This window comes from Saccopteryx bilineata, chromosome 8, assembly GCF_036850765.1.
Source record: "Saccopteryx bilineata isolate mSacBil1 chromosome 8, mSacBil1_pri_phased_curated, whole genome shotgun sequence".
Lineage (NCBI taxonomy): Eukaryota > Metazoa > Chordata > Mammalia > Chiroptera > Emballonuridae > Saccopteryx > Saccopteryx bilineata.
The window spans coordinates 57,813,573-57,837,241 of record NC_089497.1 but is presented as its reverse complement, the minus strand read 5'-3'; the positions used below and the strand labels follow the sequence as shown (position 1 = coordinate 57,837,241).

The window sequence follows — 23,669 nt, the reverse complement described above, 5'->3', positions numbered from 1 at the left end:
AACTTTTTCAAAGTAAAACTTTGGAGGAAAATAACCTGTCTATCATTAAATCTGAGATCCAATTTAGTCACCTCCTCCGTGAAGCTCTTTAGCCCCAACCTGAAGGAATATCTCCCTCTTCAACCCTCCCAGAGCCCCATGGCTTTGCTTGTTACATCGTCTGGCCCCCCTACCCTGGAGTGGAATAAGCTGCACTGGAGTCTATCCCTGTCCCTGAGCTGTGAGCACCTGGAGGGCAGTGGCCACATTACCTTAGGGATGCAGAGAGTGAAAAGCAAGCCTTGCCATGTCCCAGCCTGGCCTGGGTTTAATGCTCCTGCCTCCAACCTGTGGTCTAGGTCCCTGAGTAAGGGCCCTTCCTCCTGCTGTTGGGTCCTGCCCTCCTAGACAGAAAGATAAACTAATTTCAGAGCAGAAGAATCTATTTCAATGTTGTTTCAGGGTCTAATCAGGGTAGCAGACCACACTGGGTGGGTGTGTTGTCAAGGTTGTGCTAGGAGCAGAATGTGAAGGAAAGAAGAGTAAGAGAGGGAGAGAGGAAAAGGAAAAGGGAGAGAAAGAGAGGAAGAGATTTTAAGGAATTAGCTGACATGATTGTAGAGGCTTTGCAAACACAAAATCTGCAGTCGAGCACTGGCCAGATAGCTTGGTTAATTAGTATCATCCTGAAGCAGGAATGCTGCAGGTTTGATTCCTGTTAAAGGCATATACAGAAACATATCATTGTTTCTGTCTCTCACTTTCTTTCTCTAACATCAATAAATACAGCCTGACCAGGCGGTGGAGCAGTGGATAGAGCATCGGCCTGGGATGCACAGGACCCAGGTTCGAAACCCCAAGGTCACTGGCTTCAGCACAGGCTCACCAGCTTAAGCACAGGGTCGCTGGCTTGAGCATCGGATCACAGACATGACCTCAGACATGACCCCACGGTTGCTGGACTGAGCCCAAAGGTCACTGGCTTGGCCGGAGCTCTCCAGTCAAGGCACATATGAGAAAGCAATCAATGACCAACTAAGGTGCCGCAACAAAGAATTGATGCTTCTCATCTCTCTCCCTTCTTGTCTGTCTGTCCCTATCTGTCCCTCTCTCTGTCTCTCTCGCTAAAAATAAAATAAAATCAATAAGAAGTTTAAAAACAAAGACACCCCCCAAAATCTGCAGGCTGGTAGGGTAGAGACCTAGAGGAGAGTTGCAGTTCAAGTCCAAAAGTGGTCTGCAGGCAGAATCCCCTTTCCTTCTCAGGAGGTCAGTCTTTTTCTATTAAGGCCTTCAATTGGTTAAATGAGGCCCATCCACATTATGGAGGTAATTTGCTTTACTCAAAGTCCACCAATTTAAATGTTAATCACATTCAAAAACACTTTCACAGAAGTATTCAGAATAAGGTTTGACTGAATATTTCAGCCAGGGGTCGGGAACCTTTTTTGGCTGAGAGAGCCATGAACGCCACATATTTTAAAATGTAATTCCTTGAGAGCCATACAACGACCTGTGTACGTTATGCATTATCCAATAAAAATTTGGTGTTGTGTCACGGTCCAGTCACGACAAGTCTATTACGGGATCCTCGAATGGGAAAAGGTATGGAATTAAATAAATGATAGAGAATTAAAGATATATACATAAAGATGGGTTTGGGAGGACCGCAAGGCAAACAGTCTCTACTGCTCCTAAGCCGGTGCAATGGCGGCCCCCGGAAGCTCATTCGTCTTTATTCAGGGAAAAAACATGGTCAATTAGCAATTCAATTGTTTCCAAGACAATTCAAAGACAACCCTCATCATACCATTTAGATCTAACTTTACACCAATAAGAAACTAGCTTCTAGCCTCTTCCGGAGAACATGGGTGGGATAAGCAATAATCAGGTATAGCTCTTTATTAATTGGGCAGGTGAGATGGGTGGTTAGGCCCAGCACCTGTCCCCTGGATATAAAAACACCCTGTTTATATTTCGGCTCCCAACAGTGTTGTCCCAGAGGACAGCTGTGATTTGCTCCAGCCACCTGCAACCATGAACATGAGCAGTAGGAAATGAATGGATTGTAATACATGAGAATGTTTTATATTTTTGACGTTATTATTATTTTTTATTAAAGATTTGTCTGCGAGCCAGATGCAGCCATCAAAAGAGCCGCATCTGGCTCGCGAGCCATAGGTTCCCGACCTCTGATTTAAGCACTGTGGCCTAACCAAGCTGACTTATAAACTTAACCATCACAGTTCACTCCTTGTCAAAACATACACATCAGCTTAACCATACTTAATCTACAAATCTAGACAATAATAAGGTCATAATTCCAGCTAACATGATACAACTATCCTGTATACAACTGAAAATGCACTAAGCCTTTCTACAGAAGAGGAGGGAGGCCCTTGTGATGTTTTCTCTTTTCCTTGATATCCCATAATTTAAATACTATGTAAAAGGTTGAAACTGGGGGGAGGGGTGTCCACTAGGGAGGGGGAAAGCCTATTTATTGTCAGTCTCCCTTGGCAACTGGCAGGTCAGTATAAACCTCTGACCAGGCGGTGGCGCAGTGGATAGAGCGTTGGACTGGGATGCAGAGGACCCAGGTTCGAGACCCCGACGTTGCCAGCTTGAGCGTGGACTCATCTGGTTTGAGCAAAATCCCACCAGCTTGAGCCCAAGGTCACTGGTTCCAGCAAGGGGTTAACTCGGTCTGCTGAAGGCCCACGGTCAAGGCACATATGAGAAAGCAATCAATGAACAACTAAGGTGTTGCAACACGCAATGAAAAACTAATGATTGATGCTTCTCATCTCTCTCTGTTCCTGTCTGTCTATCCCTCTCTCTGACTCACTCTCTGTCTCTGTAAAAAAAAGAAAACAAAAAAAACCTGGCTAGGTCAGATCTGGAGGGACTCCAGCTGGACTGCCTTATCCTGTATGGGAGAGCTAACAGGCTAAGCCCCTTGTACCCAAATGGAAGGTGGCCGTGGGGAAGAGGGAAAGCTCCTTTTAGCCTCTCTAGGCAACTAGCAGGTTGGTATAAACCCCTGACTAGGTCAGAGCTGGAGGGACTCCAACTGTACTGCCTTATCCTGTATGAGATAGCTGACAGGCTAAACCCCTTCCCGGGTCTATGGGTGGGCACTGGGGAGAGCCGAACTGAAAACACAAGGCTGATATGGTCCAAAAGGAAATTTTATTTAATGCACCCGGGTGCAAGCATGCTGAAACAGACCAAAGCTGTGTCGGCCCCGGGGAGGGTTGGGGTAGGGTTTTTATAGGTTAGTCAGGGGTCTTGGGAAAAGCAGTTGACGTCGCTGTCTCTATAGGTACAAGGTAATATCTTTTCGTATGTGGATTGGAGTGGTGCCACAGCTTCTCCAAATTGTTTATCTCCCAGCTCAACTGTCTAAAGCAGTGGTAGTCAACCTGGTCCCTACCGCCCACTAGTGGGCGTTCCAGCTTTCGTGGTGGGCGGTAGGGGAGCAACCAAAGTATAAATAAGAAGATAGATTTAACTATAGTAAGTTGTTTTATAAAGATTTATTCTGCCAAACTTAGCGAAAATCTGACATAAAGTACTTGGTAAGTAATTATTATTATATGCTTTAACTTGCTGTAACTCTGCTTTATAAATTTTATAAAGTTACTTCCCTACTTTATAAATCACCATTACTGTGGAACCGGTGGGTGGTTAGAAAATTTTACTACTAACACAGTGGGCGGTAGGTATAAAAAGGTTGACTACCCCTGCTCTAAAGTGTCCTAGACTGGATCAAAAGGTCCCAGGCCAGGACTTCAAGCGAGCCAGTCCCCCCTCCTCCCACGGGTTTGTACTGGCAGCTGATCTATCAGAAGATAGCGTCTCTGGGCCTGTGGCTAGGCTTTTACAAACAACCACTGTATTGTGATTTAAACGCCCCTAGTGTTCAGGTCCCTTCCCAATGTAAGCTTTCCCTAAAATTTCTGCAAATATAAACTTTTTGCTACATTTCAAAGTGAAGGCCAGGAAGCCATTAAGTGAGAGAATAGCAAGCCAATTAACTACAACCTCAAAGTGGGGGATGAGAGTGTTCTGACAGGTGAGAATTTGGGTGAGGGGAATTTGAGTTTTAAAGGAGGCTCTGGATTTAAAGGCACCCTGAACCCAAACCTTACACTATAATGTAAAGTTAACAATACTATGAGATGTAAAGTCAAAACAGCTTATGTGATACGATTAGGGGATAAGAAAGAAAACGAAGACATCACTCCCCATCCTACCCCAAATTAAGGAAGAAATACTCATGACAATTATAGTCCTTTTTCCTATAACTGGTCACATGGTTGTAGCTGGTATTTATAATTACTTTTTTCCACTGGACATTCCATATTCCCTTTGCCTTCAGTTGGTTGTGGCTTTTCACCTGGTGGGGTGACTTTAACCTTCATTTACGAAGAGTCTAGGTTATTATTAGTCTTGTCTGAATTTGATTGTTATAGTTTTCCATTGACTTTATTTATGTATTCACTTATTTTTTATTTATTGATTCTAGAGAGAGAGAGAAGGAACAGAGAGAGAAATAGAAAGAGGAAGGGACACACACACAGAGAAACATCAATTTGTTCTACTTATTTACGCATTCATTGATTTATTCTTGTATATGGCCTGACCAGGGATAAAACTCACAACCTTGGCATATCATGACAATGCTCTCACCAACTGAGCTACTCAGCCAAGGCTCCACTGACTTTAATGTCAGCACATGGTCATACTAAAAGACACCCTAAGGGAGCTGTATTACAGATATACTCCTTACCTCCAATGTGATGTTCAAGGGGTATGTTTTGGCCCCACTGTCTTGCAGTGAGCCTATCCAAAGTCACGTGGCCATCTTGAAATTTTCCTTAGGTCCTGATTCTGGGTCATGTTCAGGACACTCATTCTGTCCTGGCCACTTCCTATGCTCATTTATGCCCACACATAAATGAGCAGAGTGAGCTCAAGATGGAATTGGCAGGAGCTGTTTTTTAGCATCATTTTTTTTCTTATGTATCACTAGGTAATGGCACCTACCTTTGACCCTCTGCTTGTTGAAAGGTCCAACTCACAGACATTTTAAGCTTAAAACAAACAGTTACAAAGCTGAACTTTGTCTCAATGACAAACACACAAATATCCAGAGCTCTGAATGCTGTATTGTATCATCAGTTGGCTTTGGTTATTATGAGTGCGAGAATTTTCTTTTTCACTTAAAGACAAGCATTGAAATAATACACATAAAGCCTGGAAGAGTTCTCCTGGGGTGTTTTTTACACCCTATTAATGGAGAATTAACAGGATTCTAGGTGCATCTGGCTTGTAACTTGCCTGGAGAGGATTCTGCCTGCCCATTGTGCTGAGGGAGCCTTGCTACTGCCCACAGGTGAGAGGATAGGGAAGGTGAGAACTATCAGCAGGTGGAAAACCTTTAGGTCTTGGGAAGAGCCTGGTGTGAGGAGATAGGGTTGGTGAGGAGAGAATAGGGCTTTGGAAAGAGACGTTAGCAACCCGAAAGAAGAGACTGCAGCTTTGCTATTCAATTTCCCTTTTGAAAAAGTAGGTTCTGTTTGTGGTAGAATAAGTATAAAGTATAAAGAATACACATTGATTAGAAAAAATGTTGAAAATATAGTAAATAAGCATATGGTTTTATGAGACTGGTTTTTTTGTTTTGTTTTGTTTTTACAAGGACAGAGAAAGAGTCAGAGAGAGGGATAGACAGGGACCAATAGACAGGAATGGAAAGAAATGAGAAGCATCAATCATCAGTTTTTCGTTGCGACACCTTAGTTGTTCATTGATTGCTTTCTCATATGTGCCTTGACCGCAGGCCTTCAGCAGACCAAGTAACCCCTTGCTCGAGCCAGTGACCTTGGGTCCAAACTGGTGAGCTTTTGCTCAAACCAGATGAGCCTGCGCTCAAGCTGGCAACCTTGGGGTCTCGAACCTGGGTCCTCTGCGTCCCAGTCCAATGCACTATCCACTGCTCCACTACCTGGTCAGGCAAGCATATGGTTTTGAATCTTGGTAACATTACATATTCTTTGAAAAAATAGAATTTGAAGTTCAGAAAATTAAATCATATTTAAGGGTTAGGAATCTTGTCCCATATTTTGTCTCTCAAAGTTTATATGATTAATTAGAATCTATACTTTTCTTAATTGAGGGCACTAGATCATGGCATCTGTATTGTCATCATTGAAAGAAGTTTCCATGTGATTTTCAAGTAATTCCAGCTCCTGTTAGATAACTCACAGAAAAAAAGCCTAACTGGTTAAAAAAAACTTTACTCCCAATAGCCTTCTAAATGTGGATTTTTATCCTTGTCATTCAAAGCAAGAACTTCAGGACAATTGGTGGTGTGCTTAAAAGTCTTTGTAGTAGACAGACTTTGGTGGGATCTGTCTCTGCCACTTCCTAGCTGTGTTGCTGTGGGCGTTATTTAACCTCTCTAAGCCTCAACTTGCTCAGCTGAAAAATGGGTATAATCTTGGGCTGCTTCCAGGACTGTTGCAGAGATGAAGTGAAATAAGGCAAACAAAGCACCTGGCCTCGGGTCTGGTACACAGCAGTCAGTCACTAACTGCCAAGTTGGCTCACTGCAGACAGAAACCTGCACTAGGTTACCATGGCCTTCCAAGAGTAAAGCCCAATGTCTGGGGTCTACATAGGGAGCAATCCATGTCAAATGAAGGAAGTTTTCTAGGTTGCTGTAGCTTGGGGTGGGATGAACAGTTGTGGGGACACAGTTGTTTTTTTCTCCATATAATCTCCCCCTTAAGAGATTCTGATTACCTTAAAAGAACTTTACTTCAATTTCCAGTTTATGACCCCCAACTCTGTGGCTTAAAAGTTTTAATTAAATCTATTAGAGTCAAGAGACAGAATGGGGCCTGACCAGGCAGTGGCGCAGTGGATAGAGCGTCAGACTGTGATGCAGAGGACCCAGGTTCGAGACCCCCGAGGTCGCCAGCTTGAGCGTGGGCTCATCTGGTTTGAGCAAAAAGCCCACCAGCTTGAACCCAAGGTTGCTGGCTCCAGCAAGGGATTACTCAGTCTGCTGAAGGCCCGTGGTCAAGGCACATATGAGAAAGCAATCAATGAACAACTAAGGTGTTGCAATGCGCAATGAAAAACTAATGATTGACGCTTCTCATCTCTCTCTGTCCCTGTCTATCCCTCTCTCTGACTCACTCTCTGTCTCTGTAAAAAATAAAAATAAAAAAAGGAGACAGAATGGGGGTGGGGATGGGGAGGCACATACCACCCCTCCTTTCCCTTAAGGTCCAAGCACTTGTCTTTCTTGCACATTCCCTGCAGGGAAAACATGGAGCCTCCAGTTCTCAGTCACAGGTAGAATTCAGTATTACAGTCATGTGAAGATCATACTGTTTTCGGCACACTAGATTCTGAGCACCACAGCTTTGTTTTATTTTTATTTACTTATTTTTTGTTGTTGTTTTTTTTTGTATTTTTCTGAAGCTGGAAACAGGGAGGCAGTCAGACAGACTCTCACATGCACCCAACCGGGATCCACCCGGCACGCCCACCAGGGGGCGATGCTCTGCCCATCCGGGGCGTCGCTCTGTCGTGACTAGAGCCACTCTAGCGCCTGGGGCAGAGGCCAAGGAGCCATCCCCAGTGCCCGGGCCATCTTTTGCTCCGATGGAGCCTCGGCTGCGGGAGGGGAAGAGAGAGACAGAGAGGAAGGAGAGGGGGAGGGGTGGAGAAGCAGATGGGCGCCTCTCCTGTGTGCCCTGGCCGGGAATCGAACCCGGGACTTCCGCATGCCAGGTCGACGCTCTACCACTGAGCCAACCGGCCAGGGCCACAGCTTTGTTTTAGAGTAATACATTGGACTTTTGGTTCCCTTCACCATCAGTTATTTAAAAAGGTATTTGATACTTCTAGAATTCTGGTTAAGGGTGAGATTTCTTGCTAAAAAAAAAAAAATTTTTTTTTTCTTAAAAGAAATTTTAATTGCATCAAGACAAACAGAAGACCTATGTGTTTGGGATGGTAGCAGATTGTGTCATTATTCTCTATCCGTAAGCAGAACTCAGAAGAGTGCTGCACACGTGGGTGGGCTCCTGAAGGGCTTTGAGGTGGCTGGCTCTCCGCAGGATTTCAGTGCACCATCTGGCATTCAATGCTTAACACTGAGGGCAGAGAAGACCAGGGGCAATCGGAGATGGGAAAGGCCAGAGCTAGCAAGGGAGGACAGGGGCCTAGGGAGATGAGGCGATGACTAGCTTGAGCTGGGACTCAGGAAGGGCATGAGCTGGGATGCAGTTAGGAGCTGACACAGAGAAGGAGTTCTCTGGGCAGGGAGATCTTCTGAAGGAACTTGCCCGTCTCTGAGAACTCATTAGTGATACTCTGGAGGGCAGGGTGACTGGTAAAGAAGAGCAAATACTCAACCAGAACAAATCAAGTCCTTGTTAGAGGCTTGGGAAAGCTCTGGTGAGAATGAAACCTGGAAGGTGGACTGAGATGCCCCTTCTGGGTACCTAATGGCTTAATCTGGGTCCCCATAAACAGAGCCTGAGCAAGGACTCGTGTAGAAATACGTAGTTTATTCCGAAAATGCATCCCAAGGAACAGGAGTGGAGGACTGGGAAGTCAAACAGGCAAGGAGGAAAGGAGAAAGGCAATCCAAACATGCATTAAGTTGATCAAATTGGGTACTGCCATGGGCAACTGGGGCTCTGTCATTTTAGGAGCTATAGGAATTGCCCACTGGAAGACTAGAAGAACAGAGTATTTCTCCACCAGCTCCTGTCTGCCTTGGTCTAAGGTTGTCCCATGAAGTGTTAGTTCTGTATACTTACAGGTTACTGCATATGTCAGAATGTCAGTGAGTTCTTGTAGAAGTCTCAGGCTGCAGTGACAGAGAGGCCCTGAGGCAAGAAGGTAACAGGGCAGCGGAGGCAGAGGCAGCGTGCTCTTGGGTTACAAGTGTATGGAGTAAAAGGCTGGGAAGATGAGATCAGTCACAGGAGGAGTGTGATATAATCACAGGTAGGTCAAATGTTCTTTTCCTGTCTTTCCATTTAATTCTCAGTCCAAAGTCAGGACCTATGGTTTTCCTAGGTGGAATATTAATTCTTTAATCAACTGCTTTTCCAGCAATGCATAACCCTAAAGTAATCTGGTGATTCAGAATAGCCATTCATTGTTATGACTGTGACATAGAGTAACTTTTAAAACACAGCACTGAAGCCAGTATTCTGGCCTGAGCCTGTGAAATGGGTACAGAGAACCAAGTGCATCCTCCATCCAAGATGGTCCCAGTTCTCTCGGTTCTGTGTGCCAGGTGCTGGGGATAAGGAAGGCAGAGCCTCAGCCCTGAAGAAGCTCATGGTATGGAACTGACAGGTTTCTTTAAAGCCCCTCCAGGCCAGTTACTCCAACCCCACCCTCGCCATTTTCATTTGCCTGGTCTCTTTCCAGTTAGTCCTTCTCTGTAACCTCACCTAAACATAGCTCTGTCAATAATTTGCCCAATAATTTCCTATTCTCCTCAGTCTGTTTCTTATTCTGGAGACTTGGCGGGGTGGGGCAGTCTGATTAGTGCTGACTTGTCCTCTGACACTTGTTGTACTGTTAAAACTCTAGGAAGCTGTACTATTTAACTATTTTTAAAGAACTTTTGGAGCGAATCTTTAAATACATTTCATCTGATCAAAAGACAAATTTAGAAACCAACCAACCAATCAACCAACCAGCCCTTGTGAGCCCCAAAGACAGCAAACAGGACAGGGAAGGAGCCTCTTCCTCACCAGGGTTTCCTCACTTCCTGAAGCAGCACCTTCTCCTTCCCGGCGGGTTCCAGGAGGGGGACGGCGGTGAGATCTGGCTTAGGGCCGAGATGGACTGGCAGCAGGGGACGCCTAACGAGGACCGGCAGCTGGGCGCTTAACGACGGGGGGAACCCTCTGCTGGAGCAGGGCCAGGCCAGACCAGCGCCAGGGAGGTGGCGCGAGAGCACTCCTTGGCCTGGCTACGCCCGAAGTCGGGACCCGCCCGCGCAGCCGGAACGCGGCATCCGGGTGGCTGAGGGTGCACGAGTGCGAGCCGGTAGAGGGCCTCGGAGAGGGTCAAGGCGCAGCGCCCCCGGACGGTCGGCCGATCCGGAGCACCGGTACCTGTGAAGCGCTGGATTAAGCCCAGCTGAGCTCCCTGCCCATTTTGTTTGGGGTAAGAGGAAGGGTCTGTCTCTCTGCCGTGGGGCGGCGGGAGCTGCGCCGGCGCCCTCTGCTTGGTTTGGTTTGGCCTGGCGCGGCTCCTTAGCCGGGTCGCGGGTTTGCGGGTCAGGAAAGGGGCACCGATACCTGTAGGGCGGGCCCTAGGGCCGCGGCAGAGTGAGGTAGGAAGACGGACCAGTCCCGACCCGACCCTTTGCAGCCTCACAGGGTCCTCCGTAGCCGCTCCCCCCTGCCCAGGCCTTCTGTCCGCCTTGTGGAGGCCTCGCCTGGCATTATTCGGGATAAGGTGCTCTGCGGGAGGCCCGGGTTGAACGAGAGGCCCCGAGACTCCCAGGTAAAACCCTCGGGGCTCAGTCTTCCTTCCTGCCGCATTATACAGAAGGGGATTCAGGCCCCGAGAAGGGCAAGAACCGGCCTTGGGAAGGTCACATTGTAGCACTGCCTCCCAACTCTGAGCTCTGGGCACGGCTCCCTTCTCCACCGTGTTTCTTTTGTTCTGCCCGGCATCCCTCCTCATCCTCCCGTGTCCTCCGGGAGTCTCTGTTCCCGCCGACATAGGGAGTCCTCCTGCTGCGCCCTCGGAAGGATGCTAGCCAGAGGTCTGGCCGCCGGTCCAGCTGCCTTGGGCACCAGCCAAGCCAGCAGTTGCTGAATGAAGTGCGGGAAGGGCCGCAGGACCGGCGGGAGGACCGAGCACGGTGGAGGCACTGCAGGGGAAAGATGGAGGTGATAGGGTGGTCCTAGTGGCAGGCCAAGGGGGCGTAAGTGCGCGAGTACAGTGGAGCTTTGTCGGGGCGGTGCCGCTTCAGCCAATGGGAGCGCGGCACTAGCCGAGCCCCCGCGGCCCCGCCTCCGGCCCGCGGGAAGGGAAGGCGGCCCGGAGATTGGCTGCTGCACGGCGTGCGGGGACCGCGCTTGCGCATATCTGGTGTCGCCAGCTCTGCCCAGTGCAGGATGGAGAGCCCTGAGATTGCTGGGGGTACGCGATGTGCGCGTCTTGGCTGGCGTTGCTGCAGGGGCGTGGTTATCGCTGCGCGCGTGCTGGAGCTCTGCGCGATATTTTCCAGCGTTTCAGCCAAAAATTGAATGAACATGGTCAGGTGATGCAGAGTCACCGTCTAACCCTGCGGGGGGTGGGGGGGGGGTGTGCAGAGGCACATGTTTCATCGTGGAGAGCCTCTTGCAAGCGTCCTGTTACCGTGATCCTTCATGACGCAGCAAATTTAGTTTCTACCCCAGCGTTAGATTCTCCTCCCGGCACAGGGCATATACCCCTGGCGGGAGAGGTAGCTAACCTTTGAAATGTGTGTAGCTTTCAGAATCTCTCTGGATACACTTTTATAGAGCGTCTTCTTCCTGTCAGGCATCAGAGGAGATATTTGCTAGAGCCAGAAATCAATGACACAGCACGTGGGTCCTATCTATGGAGCACTCAGCCCAGGTGGGGATTGGTGGTTAGATGGGGGCTGTGAATGGCTGTAAACAGAAATTCCTCTAATGCTACCCTCCCTGGGACATGCTGTTACAGAGGCATAGAAAGAAGGAGTGAATTGCAAATTTGGGGAGAGATTGAGTTTCTAATTTAGGGGATCAGGAAAGGCATCTTGGAGGAATCGTTAAACATTTGAGTAAAAGACTAAATGAGAGGATGAGCCCTGTGAACCGGGAGGGGAAGAATGTCCCAGGTAGAGGGAAAAATGCCTGAAGCAGGAGCTTGCCTGTCATGTTTCAAGGATAGCAAGAAGGCCACTGTAACCAAGGTGCTGTGAACAGAAGTGATGAGGTCAGAAAAGGTCATGGAGACCTAGATCAAGGAGGGCCTTGTAGATAGTCATAGTGATTTTGGCTTATTTATTTATTTATTTATTTATTTATTTATTTATTTATTTATTTCTGTATTTTTCTGAAGCTGGAAACGGGGAAAGAGTCAAACAGACTCCCGCATGCGCCCGACCGGGATCCACCCGGCACGCCCACCAGGGGCGACGCTCTTCCCACCAGGGGGCGATGCTCTGCCCCTCCGGGGCATCGCTCTGTTGCGACTAGAGCCACTCCAGCGCCTGGGGCAGAGGCTGAGGAGCCATCCCCAGCGCCTGGGCCATCCTTGCTCCAACGGAGCCTCGGCTGTGGGAGGGGAAGAGAGAGACAGAGAGGAAGGAGAGGGGGTGGGGTGGAGAAGCAGATAGGCGCCTCTCCTGTGTGCCCTGGCCGGGAATCGAACCCGGGACTTCTGCACGCCAGGCTGACGCTCTACCACTGAGCCAACCGGCCAGGGCTGATTTTGGCTTTTATTATAAGCAAGAATGTGGTGCAGGAGTGACATGGTCTGATTTATTCTCTTCCCTTCCCTTCCCTTCCCTTCCCTTCCCTTCCCTCCCTCCCCTCCCCTCCCCTCCCCTCCCCTCCCTCCCTCCACCCTCCTTACATTTATTTTTTTTGACATTTTACCCTTTTTTGGCATTAAAATTTTTTATTTCTCAATTACAGTTTACTTTCAATATTATTTTTATATTGGCTTCGGGTATGCAGCATAGTGGTTAGACAGTCATATACTTTACAAAGTGCTCTCCATTGTCTTCATACCCTCCTGGCATCATACATACTTTTCCCAATATTATTGAATATATTCCCTTACTGTGCTTTACACCCCCGTGACTATTTTGTAACTACCAATTTATTTTTCTTAACCTGTGCACCTTTTTCATCCATTCCCCCATCCGCCCTGACTTGGTCTGATTTGTGTTTCACAGGATCATGTAGGCAGTGTTGAGCAGTGTCTGAAGTGGGACAGGATGGAAGCAGGGAGCCTAGTTGGGAGGCTGCTACAATTATCTGGGCAAGAAAGGATGAAGGCTTAGACAGAGATGATAGCAGAAGGTCATGCTGCTCAGAGCCTGCCACTGTCTCCGACACCAGATACAGCTGTGCTGTCAGTAGTGCTCATTATAAAGCCACTGACTCGAAGGTGAGCAGATCCAGAGGTACTTGAGAAGTCAAGGGTGCTGGGCACTCTGACCAAGGTATTGGTAGCCTTATATGAGAACCAGAGTAAACAAAGAGTGCTTTGGATTCTTTAAAACATCACTTAGATGCTACTCCAGAAAGTATAGAAATAAAGGTGCATCACTTATAATAGGCAGAAATGCAAAAGAAATAAGCTATTGTAGAAGAAAATAAAAAACTGAAAAGGCTTGCTCTTTATGAGTCACTTCAGGAGGAGAAGCATGCTGAGTAGTACTCTCAGTTGGAAAGATCCTGAAAAATGGTTTTATATGACTTGAATAGTTTGCACTTCTTTAATATGAAGATACTGTTGTTTGTATTAGGGTCTTAAGGTGTGGGCCATTCTTACTAAATGCTATTCTTGCTAAATGTTAAAATGTAGCACAGTGTTTTGCAGACCAACTGTAAGAAGGATGAGCTTGACAAGAACCCAGCAGGCTAAATGTAGCCAACTACAAAGAAGAAATCAAGGTGTAACGACCAAAATGTGTATATTAGCAATGGCTAATCATTCCTTTGGGAGACAGTTTTGGATATGAATTCCATGTCTCCTCTACTTGCTGTAAATAAATAAAACTACCTAATAACAACAATGTCTCGATCTTAAATAGAACAGCCCAAGTGCTGAACCCCTTGAATTCAGTACATTGGCAGCTGGAGAGATTTGTGTGTCATGAGATATTTTGCATGGGTTCTCATTGCTTGTTTATGTAACGTGGAACAAATAACTCTTCTTTGTATTAAATAACTGTTGTGTGACAGTCTGAACTCTAACACCACGTTTTCCTTCTGTGCAATCATGCCCTCTTTGATAACCTTGCCTTGCTTGCTCTGTGCTTCAATGGGCCCTACTTGCACATTGGTATTTCTGTGTTGATTTTCTATTTGCAGCAGTAGCAGTTACCCTGATTGTCATTTATATAACTAAACAGGATCACACTTTACTCTGGCTTATTTAGTTTCTTGGTTGGGCACAGAGCAGAGGCAATATAAAATTCTGGGTTCATGCGCAAGCTGGAATAAGAAGGGAGAATGTGCCATAATTATTGTGGGAAATTATAGTTTGTGGGTATGATTATATAGTGCTCCCTCTGCCCCCAAAGTATTTTTTTAGGCTTGAATTCATTTTATCTTCATTATCCCTGTGAACTAGGTAGGGAACATGTGATGGGAGGCTGGATGCTGAATATCTAAGCCGAAGACTGATACTAACACAAATTATTTACTAACTGTAGAACGTTTGGCATATCAGTTAACTGCTCTGGAATTCATTTTTCTCATCTGTTAAATGAGAAGAATAATATCTGCACTACCTATCTCCAAGGGTTGTTGTGAGGGTCGAATAGAGTGTGTTGAAAGATTTGTAAATGGTAAAGCACTAATTATTTAAGAAAATAAAAGAATAGCAGAGGATCCTAGGTATATATTGAACATCGAGTCAGGATTTGCTGACAGCTTAGCTGTGGAGTGTGCGAGAAAGACAGGAGTCAAGGATGAAGAGGGCTAGAGGAGCAGGTACTCAGGGCCATAGCACAAGCTCAGCTTGGACAGGTTACATTTGAGACACCTATTCAACATTTAAGTGGAGATGTTGGATGGGCATTTGGATATGTAAGTCGAGCTCAGAGGATAAGGCTGGTTGGAGATAAACCTTTGGGAGTTGGCAGCATGTTAATTCTATTTCGTGCTATGAGAGCTTGGCATGGTGGTGAGAGAGGCCAGGAATGGAGCCTTGAGAGTTCATCATTTAGTGTTCGGACATGGGTGTGGTAGACAAGCCCCGCTCTCCTGGGGGTGGAGTGCCTGCTTCATCTGGCATATGTAATTATGGTAAGTTTGGGAGCTCTGGTAACACTTTCTCTCAGGGAAGGACAATTTGTGACCTAAACTATATATGTATATACAGCCTTTCAGGTAGCCTAGCACAGACTAACTCTTAGTTGGAAAGTATAACTTTGCTTAGATGAACCTGCAAACCCACTTAGATCATCCTACCTTAGATGTTGTAAGGTTTGTATAATCATATCCTGTAATTTGCTATGAGTTTCACAGAAAAGCCAAGACTTACTTAAACTTTCTTCGATACCTACACCAACCCTGACCTTGAAGATCGCCAGCGCTGTTTTTCCAGAACAGACCCAGGATGATTTGCAGGACCAGGGGCTGATCTGGCTCAAACTGTCTGAGGCCTGCCAGAGGGGCCTGGGGGACTCTTCCCTGACCTCTTCTGAATTCTATTCATTATACTTTTATTATAACACTACAGTCTCCTCCCAGGGGTGAGATTTCCCACCAGTGTTGAGTATGCTATATATGTATAGGCATGTTTCCAACTGTGTTTGCACAGGGATGTTCCCCCTATACTTGGGGTCATGATGTTCACCTGGATGTGTACACATGATTTCCCTGAATAAAGAGGAATCTGATCCCTTGTTCAGGAACATGCTGCTCTGGGAAGTGAACCCCTGGTGTGTTTTTGCTTGCCAGTTTGCAATCAAATTTGTTCCTTCTCATAAAATCAGAATCATTCGGAGTTGTCTTTTGGCTGACAGCTGTTGAGTAATTGGACCTGCTTCAGTTTGGTAACAAATCAAGAAGAGAGGGGGAGGCCTGTGTTGCTGTTGTCATTACAAGATCTACAGTGTGGCATTCTCAGAATATGGAGCAAATTTAAGAATTAATGATCTGAGAAGGAAACTGCTTTCAGTGTGTCTCAGCCAATATTGTTTATGCTGCAAGTAACAGAACCTTGAAGCTGCTCAAATCAGCCTAGAGAATAGCCAATGCATGCTGTACAGAGCAGCAGGACAGGAGGGCAGCAGGGCCTCATAAGCAGATCCGCCTGTCAGCCGATGGTTAGCATCAATTCAACACCAACAGGAACCCCCAGTTTGGGGTGGGGTGAAGAAACTGTTCAGTGCAAGCAGCTCAACTGTGAGACAGCATGGCTGTGGAACAGCTCATTGGGAAGCAGTGCAATTGTTAAGAGGCCCTAGGGCAGGTAGCCCTGTGGCCAGCCAGCTCTTCTTTGACTAGACAGCTCTGCTCTGGTCTGTGTCAATCTGGTCTGGTCTGCTCTGGCTAGACATCTTCAGTGTTTCAGCTCCAGTTAAGGAGACACAGTCTCTTCAGTGGAAAAAGAAATTATGCTTCCAGAGCCTGAAGGGAGTTGACTTACATAGACAGAGGTCCTCACCTCTAGTCCCTGATAGGTCTGTTCTCAAGCAAATGAGAACTCCAAATCCTCACAGTTTGGTCCAAAAAGCACTGTCCTGATTGGTCAGAATGGGGTCACTCTGAATGGTTGATTAAGATGCTAATGGGAAAATAGCTACAGCTGTAATTGTATGGAGAGAGCATTAGTCTGATTGGTTGAAATAGGATTCCAGGAACTCCTTTATAAGGGCTGGCTCAGATGGCAAGAGCATAGTGCAGCAGGCAGTTCAGTACAGAGGCAGGTAGTTCAGTGCAGGCTTCCCCTGAAGTACAGTGAAGTACAGTTTGTTTGTAATCCCACTCTGTAGGAATGGCTGCTAGGCTCACTCCCCCCCCCCCCCCATGCTCTAGCTCCCTTGGTGTTTTCTCTTTCTTTCCAGTTTCTCTCTCTCTCTCTCTCTCTCTCTCTCTCTCTCTCTCTCTCTCTTTCTGTTGGGCAGATAAAATGTATTATGCTCACTTTGTTAAAGATGGCGCTGCCCACGTGGAGGCCCTTGCCCAGGTGATATTAATGTGTGTTGGGGGTGGGCTGTGGGCAGGCAGGATCGTTGTAGCCTGGGGCTTGGTTTTGGGATTAAGCCTTTCCCACACTTTTTGATGTGGGGTGATACAATCCCATCATGTCTCTGATAAGTGACTTTGTATTAGAGACTTCCCTATTTTGTATATTGGATGAAGGGTTTTGATTTCTACACTATAAAATAGGGGCAGAATGGGAGCTTGCTCTCAGTTCCTGGGATTATTAGCATTAGAGGAGAGAGCAGAGCAGAGAGCAGAGAAAGGCCACGTGAAGGAGGCCAGGAGAAGCAGCCAAGATGGCAGAGTGTTGAGTGAGAAGCCAGTTAGTACAGAGTTTGTGCAGGGAGAAGGAAGGAGATGGGGAACAGAAGTGAATAAGTCTGGTGAGCTAGAAACCTTTGATTCTAGAAAACTCGGATAAGTCAGTAGCTTTGTGAGCACTGAATGTGAGTGGGTTTTGGAGCCCAGTGTATGTTTCTGCTTGCCTGCTGGGTGCAAGCTAGGATTAAAGATGACGGCTCATCAGGTTTTGGCTCCATTGTTTCTTTACCGACTGTCCGAATCCAATGCGAACCTGCATGGGCCGGGCTGCTGTGATGGTGGCCCCGGCCACTGGCTTTACATTTTCTTTCTTTCTTCTTTTCTTTCTTTTTATTTTTGAGAGAGAGCACACACGCACGTGCGGGAGAGAGAGATACATTAACTTTGTTTTTCCGCTCATTTATGTCATTACTGGTTGATTCTTGTATGTGCCCTGACTGGGGAATCAAACCTGCAACCTCAGCAGGTCAGAACAATGCTCTAGCCAGCTGAGCTACCCAGCCAGGGCTGCTAGGCTCTGTTTTTTAAATTTGAAGCCAGTAAACCACCGGGAGCCCTTCTTAGTATTTTTTTTTCTCAGGGTCTACATGCCGAAGGAAGCTTTGTTTTCTTCTTGCTCCACTTCCATCTCCACTCCTTTCTGCACGTGTGCCTGGCTCTTTCTCTTTCTCTTTCTCTGCAGATTGGCTTTCTCCATCGCTCTGTGGTGTCAGGCCCTCATTCTCTACTCCAGCAGCTAGATCACATGTCCTGGCCTCACAGAAGATGATTTGCATTCTTCCTCAGTGTCAGAGGACAGAGTGATAGGTTCATCTTGGATTGGGTGTCTCAACCCAGTACTTCAAGGCCAGGGAGAGGTCTCACTGTCCTGCTACGGTTGCAGAGGCCAAATCGTGTGGGTCAAGGGCAGGTCTGAGAAAACGGGTCAGGTGAACAGGACAGACACCCAAAAGATAACCACTGCAGAGAGTGTTTGTGAAGTGTTCTCTGGGGAGAGTTGGCCATCACCTAGGTCTCATCTGGTGACTAGAGTGTCTCTCAGACCAATACAAGTGTCTGCATTAGGTTTGCCTAATTAGGATCTCGATTAAACACAGATACGCAGGAGTTACTGTGGTGTTTATGACAGCATGGTTGTGAGGACATTATCTACTATATCATTTGATGTTCCTACACAATGCTTTTAGATTTTTGATTCAGAATAGCTATTTTTCTAAGGAATAACAGGCATCTTGTTTGGGGGTTTTAAAACATGTCAGGTTGCCTTTTTGCGTGGCTTCAAGGAAGCCCCCTTTGAGCCGTTAGCATGCATAGCTGAATTGAGCTGGGACTTTGAGGCTGGACTATATAATAAGCAATCAGAAGGGAACTAGCCTAAGGATAAGAAATATCTCTTTGTTGAGGGATCTCAAACTCAAAGGCCCATAGTCCAGGCAGTTAACAAAAGTGATCTGGATAGGCTTAAGATGGTAAGTGAAAACTGTTTATATTGAATTCAAGGATAACTTAGTTACATTGCCTTTTAAAACACAAGACTGGCCAAACGAAACAGCCAAATAGAGCAGAAGCTGCCAGTTGCCAGACCTGGGAGTTTCATGCAACTTGCTGGTCTCAAGTTCCTCAGTAAGATAGTCCTGTCCGGATGCAACAAGGGAGCCCAGCATCAGGGCAAGAATGCACACTGTTCTTTTGGAGAGGGGGTGCTTTCCACAGGTTACCCATGGTTTATGCACTGCAAATGGAAAGAGGGTGCCCTGAGAGCAAGTGTTCTTAGTGTTAGAAAAGTTTAGATTACAGAATGATATATGAGCATTTTTGCAACTGTATCTTGTAAGTGCAGTTGCTGAGAGTGAAGCCCCCCCCCCAAGTCTCCCTGGGGCAGCTGATTGAGTTCAAGGCTGAGGAGAATGTCTCCCATCCCCCACCGTTGCTCTACCATTCTTCAGCATCTCCCTCCTACAACCATTTCTGATTCCAAACCAAAAGGCAAGTGAATGGCATTTCAAGTTTGACAACTTAATGTTTACAGAGAATGAAGGCCAGCACAAGGCATTAAGAGGGCAAAGAACCCTGAAGAGTAGTGGGAATCCCACTGCCTATAATGTTGTGTTTGGAGAGAAAACAGTAAACATATTTAAGAATCTTAAAAAAAGAAGAAGAGATTTACAAGACTACCATTCTGCAAATGAGACAACATTATGAATAGTGCATTATTCAAGGGGCTGAGCTTTTGTGCACTTTAAACTATTTTGACTCTAGTACTTTTAGGTCATGTTGACTCTTAAGGAAAATAAACTTGAAAGCAGCCCTCTATTTGGAGAGAATATTGACATGTATTGCAATAAAGAAGGGAAAGGGCTTTAATTATAGACAACTGGGTTTGAAATCACCCAGTGGTGGTGACCTCAGACTCCAGTCCTGATGGGGGAGGTGGAGATGTGTGTGCTCAGCAGCTGGTCAGTGCTTGGGTGGGATGAGGGGTGGGATGATTCTTTAACCCAGTTAAAGAATCTGAATCTGGCACGGGCATCATGGGCACGGGACTTCCATGAAGAGCGCATCTGCGTGTGTGTGTGGGAGAGTGGTCTCTGTCACACCACTCATCCCCACTCAGCAGAGACTCACTGAGTGGCTCCTCCGTGTCAGGTGTCTGTCTTCAAAGCATGGCAGATTCAATGGGGAACAAGATGGACAAAGCACCTGAAATAACCAAGCTAATGATCTAGTAGGGAAAGATAATGAAATGAAACAAGATAAGTTTGGATTAAAGAGTGATCGTATAGAGAGCAACCTCTGTGTATTGCATGGGGGGTTGGGGACAGCCTCTGTGAAGTCTGAAGGGTCACAAGGACTCTGCCATCTGGAATGAAGAAGAGCAAGGGCCGGGGCCCTGAGGCGGGAAGGATTTGGCATATGTGAGAAACTTCCAGAAGGTCAGGGTGACTCCAGGGCAATGAGCACAGGGGAGGGCGGGACCAGACAAGGTTCGGAAGGGAGGCAGAGGCTGGTCCAGCAGGCACAGGGAGGAGGCTGTTAGGCATGGCAGTCACCTAAGTTGATGCAGTGCTGGCAATGGAGTGTAGTGAGCAGGAGCAGGAGCAGGAGCAGGAGGGGACCAGGAGCCTACTGGTGGTCCAGTGGTCCAGGAAAGATCAGATAAGCCTGGAGACCCCTGTTTGTTCTTGCCTCCTGCAGAGAACTCGCAGTGGTTGGCTCGCTAATGCACTTATTACAGACCTGCTGGCCCAGTTAGGTTTGGGTGACAGCAAAAGGGCAGGCAGGAGCTGCCTCCCAGGCAGAACCTTGTGCAATAAGAACAGTATATAACTAACCACAGGCAGACATGCAAAGGAGAGTCTGGGAAGGTTCACCAGGAAAAGAATAACATCTCTCCCAGCTGTGATTGGCTTGCCCAACTCCCTCCCAGCCTCCCCTTTCTTCCCCGAGTCCACAAGAAATCATCTTAACAACTGACCGGAACTGGAAGGCAACCAATCCACACCTCAATCAACAGTTAATAATACACAAGTAGTCGCTGTGCTGAGTAGCCCTAAGGAGATAGTAAGTCTATCGGGCCTTGTTGCAATAAGATTGATTTAAGCTTGAGAGGGGGTAGTAGGGTGGGGGGAGAGACTATGTGTGTATCTTCATGTTGGTTGATTAAAGCCTGTCTCATTAAGTAACTCGAGTCCCGTGCTATAATGAGTACTGGTGAAGTCAGCCTCAGAGCCAGGCTCTGTTTTCGGGGGGTTGGAGAGAGAGGTGAGCAGCTGAGTCAGATGATACATGGTGCAGGGCTGGAAAATCTGCCTGAGGAGCCATGTGGGCAAATCGAGAGTGAGTGTTGATGTCCCGGGTCACACAGATTGATGCTTTGCTGGAATGGGGAACACAGAGAATGAGGCTCATGGAGTGGAGGGTAGGTCCTGAGACGGTGGTAGGTCCTTGAGTCCCCCAGTGCTTGCTGCACAGCCTGGTTTGAGGATCACTGGTCTGGTCCACCCTCCTCATGCTACAAGTGGGTGATGACCAGGGTTGCCAAATGAGTTGGTGGCACAGCCAGAACCAGAACCCAGGTTCTAGACGTTCCATTCTCCTGACTCTTTGCATCACATGAGGCTGCAGCTTAAGATGAAGGTGCAGCAGTGGTCTGCCTAATCCTACGTGGGTCTTACAGACTGGGATCAGTTTGACTTCCACAACCTGGAAGAACAATGGACACCTTCTGCACAAACCTCTGAAGGCAACACGGCAATGTATTTTGTGTTTCAGAACCTGCTAGGAGGAGACCAATTATTCTACCTCTTGTGACCACAATGCTGACAGCCCGCCTCTCCAGACCCCTGTCAAAGACCCTGGGGAAACCCCTGAGTTTCTCTAATAGAGAAAATGTAACAAGGTAAGAAACCAGGGTGGAGGTGGCCTTGTGGGTCACACTGGGCCAGACAGAGCTCTTTACACATGGATGATGGAGGCAGCCATGAGGCCTGACTCTCAGTGGTGTCCCTGGGTACCTGCTGTCATCCAGCAAAGGAAATACAAAGGTGACCGCTGAAGACAGAACCCTTCCCAGGGCACACAGGCCACAGAAGAACATCTTTCATCAGATTTGTTTTTGAGTGTGTGTGTGTGTGTGTGTGTGTGTGTGACAGAGAGAGAGAGAGAGAGACAGAGAGAGGGACAGATAGAGACAGACAGACAGGAAGAAAGAGAGATGAGAAACACCAGTTCTTCATTGTGACATCTTAGTTGTTCTTGATTGCTTTCTCATATGATGTGCTTTGATGGGGAGCTAAAGCAGACCGAGTGACCCCTTGCTCAAGCCAGCGACCTTGGGCTCAATCTGGTGAGCTGTGCTCAAATCAAATGAGCCCATACTTAAGCTGGCGACCTCGGGGTTTTGAACCTGGATCTTCCACATTCCAGTCTGATGCTCTATCCACTGTGCCACCACCTGCAGGCGGTGGCACAGTGGATAGAGCGTCAAACTGGGATGCGGAGGACCCAAGTTCGAGACCTCGAGGTCGCCAGCTTGATCGAGGGCTCATCTGGTTTGAGCAAGGCTCACCAGCTTGAGCCCAAGGTCGTTAGCTTGAGCAAGGGGTCACTCGGTCTGCTGTAGCCCCCTGGTCAAGGCACATATGAGAAAGCAATCAATGAACAACTAAGGAGCCACAATGAAGAATTGATGCTTCTCATCTCTCTGTTCCTGTCTGTCTGTCCCTATCTGTCCCTCTCTCTGATTCTTTCTGTCTCTACCACAAAAACAACAACAACAACTATATATATATATATATATATAGTTTTATTTAATGATTTGAGAGAGAGAAATATTGATTTGTTGTTCTGCTTATTTATGCAATCATTGGTTGCTTCTTGTATGTGTCCTGACTGGGGATCGAACCTGCAACCTGGCATTTTAGGATGATGCTCTAACTATCTGAACTGTGTGGGCAGGGATCCTTCAACTTTTCATTTTGAAATAACAACACTAACGTAAAAGTTGCCAAAATAGTACAAAGGGTTTCCATATCCTCTTTACCTAACTTCCCCAATGCTACCGTTTTACAAAACCGTAGTGTAATCATGAAAACCAGAAACTTACCACCAATCCACGAGTAACAAACCTATACACTTGGTTCAGATTTTGTCAGATGGCCCCTAATGGACCTTTCCCGGTCCAGATACAAACCAGAGTCCCACAGTGCATTTAGTGTCAGGCCTCTTCTGCTCTTCCTGTCAGGGGCAGTTCCTGAGTCTCTGTCATTCTTTTTTTTTTTTTTTTCTGAAGCTGGAAACAGGGAGAGACAGTCAGACAGACTCCCGCATGCACCCGACCGGGATCCACCCGGCATGCCCACCAGGGGCGATGCTCTGCCCACCAGGGGGCGATGCTCTGCCCCCTCCGGGGCGTCGCTCTGCTGCGACCAGAGCCACTCTAGCGCCTGGGGCAGAGGCCAAGGAGCCATCCCTAGCACCTGGGCCATCTTTGCTCCAATGGAACCTTGGCTGCGGGAGGGGAAGAGAGAGACAGAGAGGAAGGGGGGGGGAGAGAAGCAAATGGGCGCTTCTCCTATGTGCCCTGGCCGGGAATCGAACCCGGGTCTCCCGCAGGCCAGGCCGACGCGTCTCTGTCATTCTTGATGCAGACACTTAGGGAGAATTTCTCTCTCGGTTTGGGTTTATGTGAATCCTTGTGTTTGGAATCAAGTATTCATGTCTGAAGGGTGCCAACCGAGTAGAAGGCAGTGGTATCTTCTCAGTGTATCGTGTCTGGAGGCACAGGGTGGCGAGAGGTCTTATTCCTTTGATCACCCAGGACTGCTTTTTTCAAACCTTACACGAGAAGCCAGTTCACTAAAATGGCAAAAATCAGTCTGCCATTTCAGTCTGAGATTTCTGGAG

General features: G+C 47.1%; 1 protein-coding gene and 1 pseudogene across 5 annotated transcripts in view; both read left to right on the top strand.

Moving 5' to 3' along the window:
• Positions 1-2,986: 2,986 nt before the first annotated feature.
• BDH1 (3-hydroxybutyrate dehydrogenase 1) overlaps positions 2,987-23,669 on the top strand; it is a 44,308-nt gene continuing 23,625 nt past the window's right edge. The window contains exons 1-2 of one of the 5 annotated variants that reach the window (XM_066240979.1): positions 2,987-3,008; positions 21,537-21,663. In XM_066240979.1, the coding sequence (XP_066097076.1) occupies positions 21,581-21,663 (83 nt within the window). In that variant the 5' untranslated portion in view covers positions 2,987-3,008; positions 21,537-21,580. Of the gene's footprint in view, positions 3,009-5,150; positions 5,381-9,820; positions 10,198-10,517; positions 10,540-21,536; positions 21,664-23,669 lie in introns of those variants that run through there. The other 4 variants (XM_066240976.1, XM_066240977.1, XM_066240975.1 and 1 more) reach the window with 4 other exon arrangements.
• On the top strand, positions 11,854-13,440 carry LOC136311691 (c-Myc-binding protein pseudogene; annotated as a pseudogene).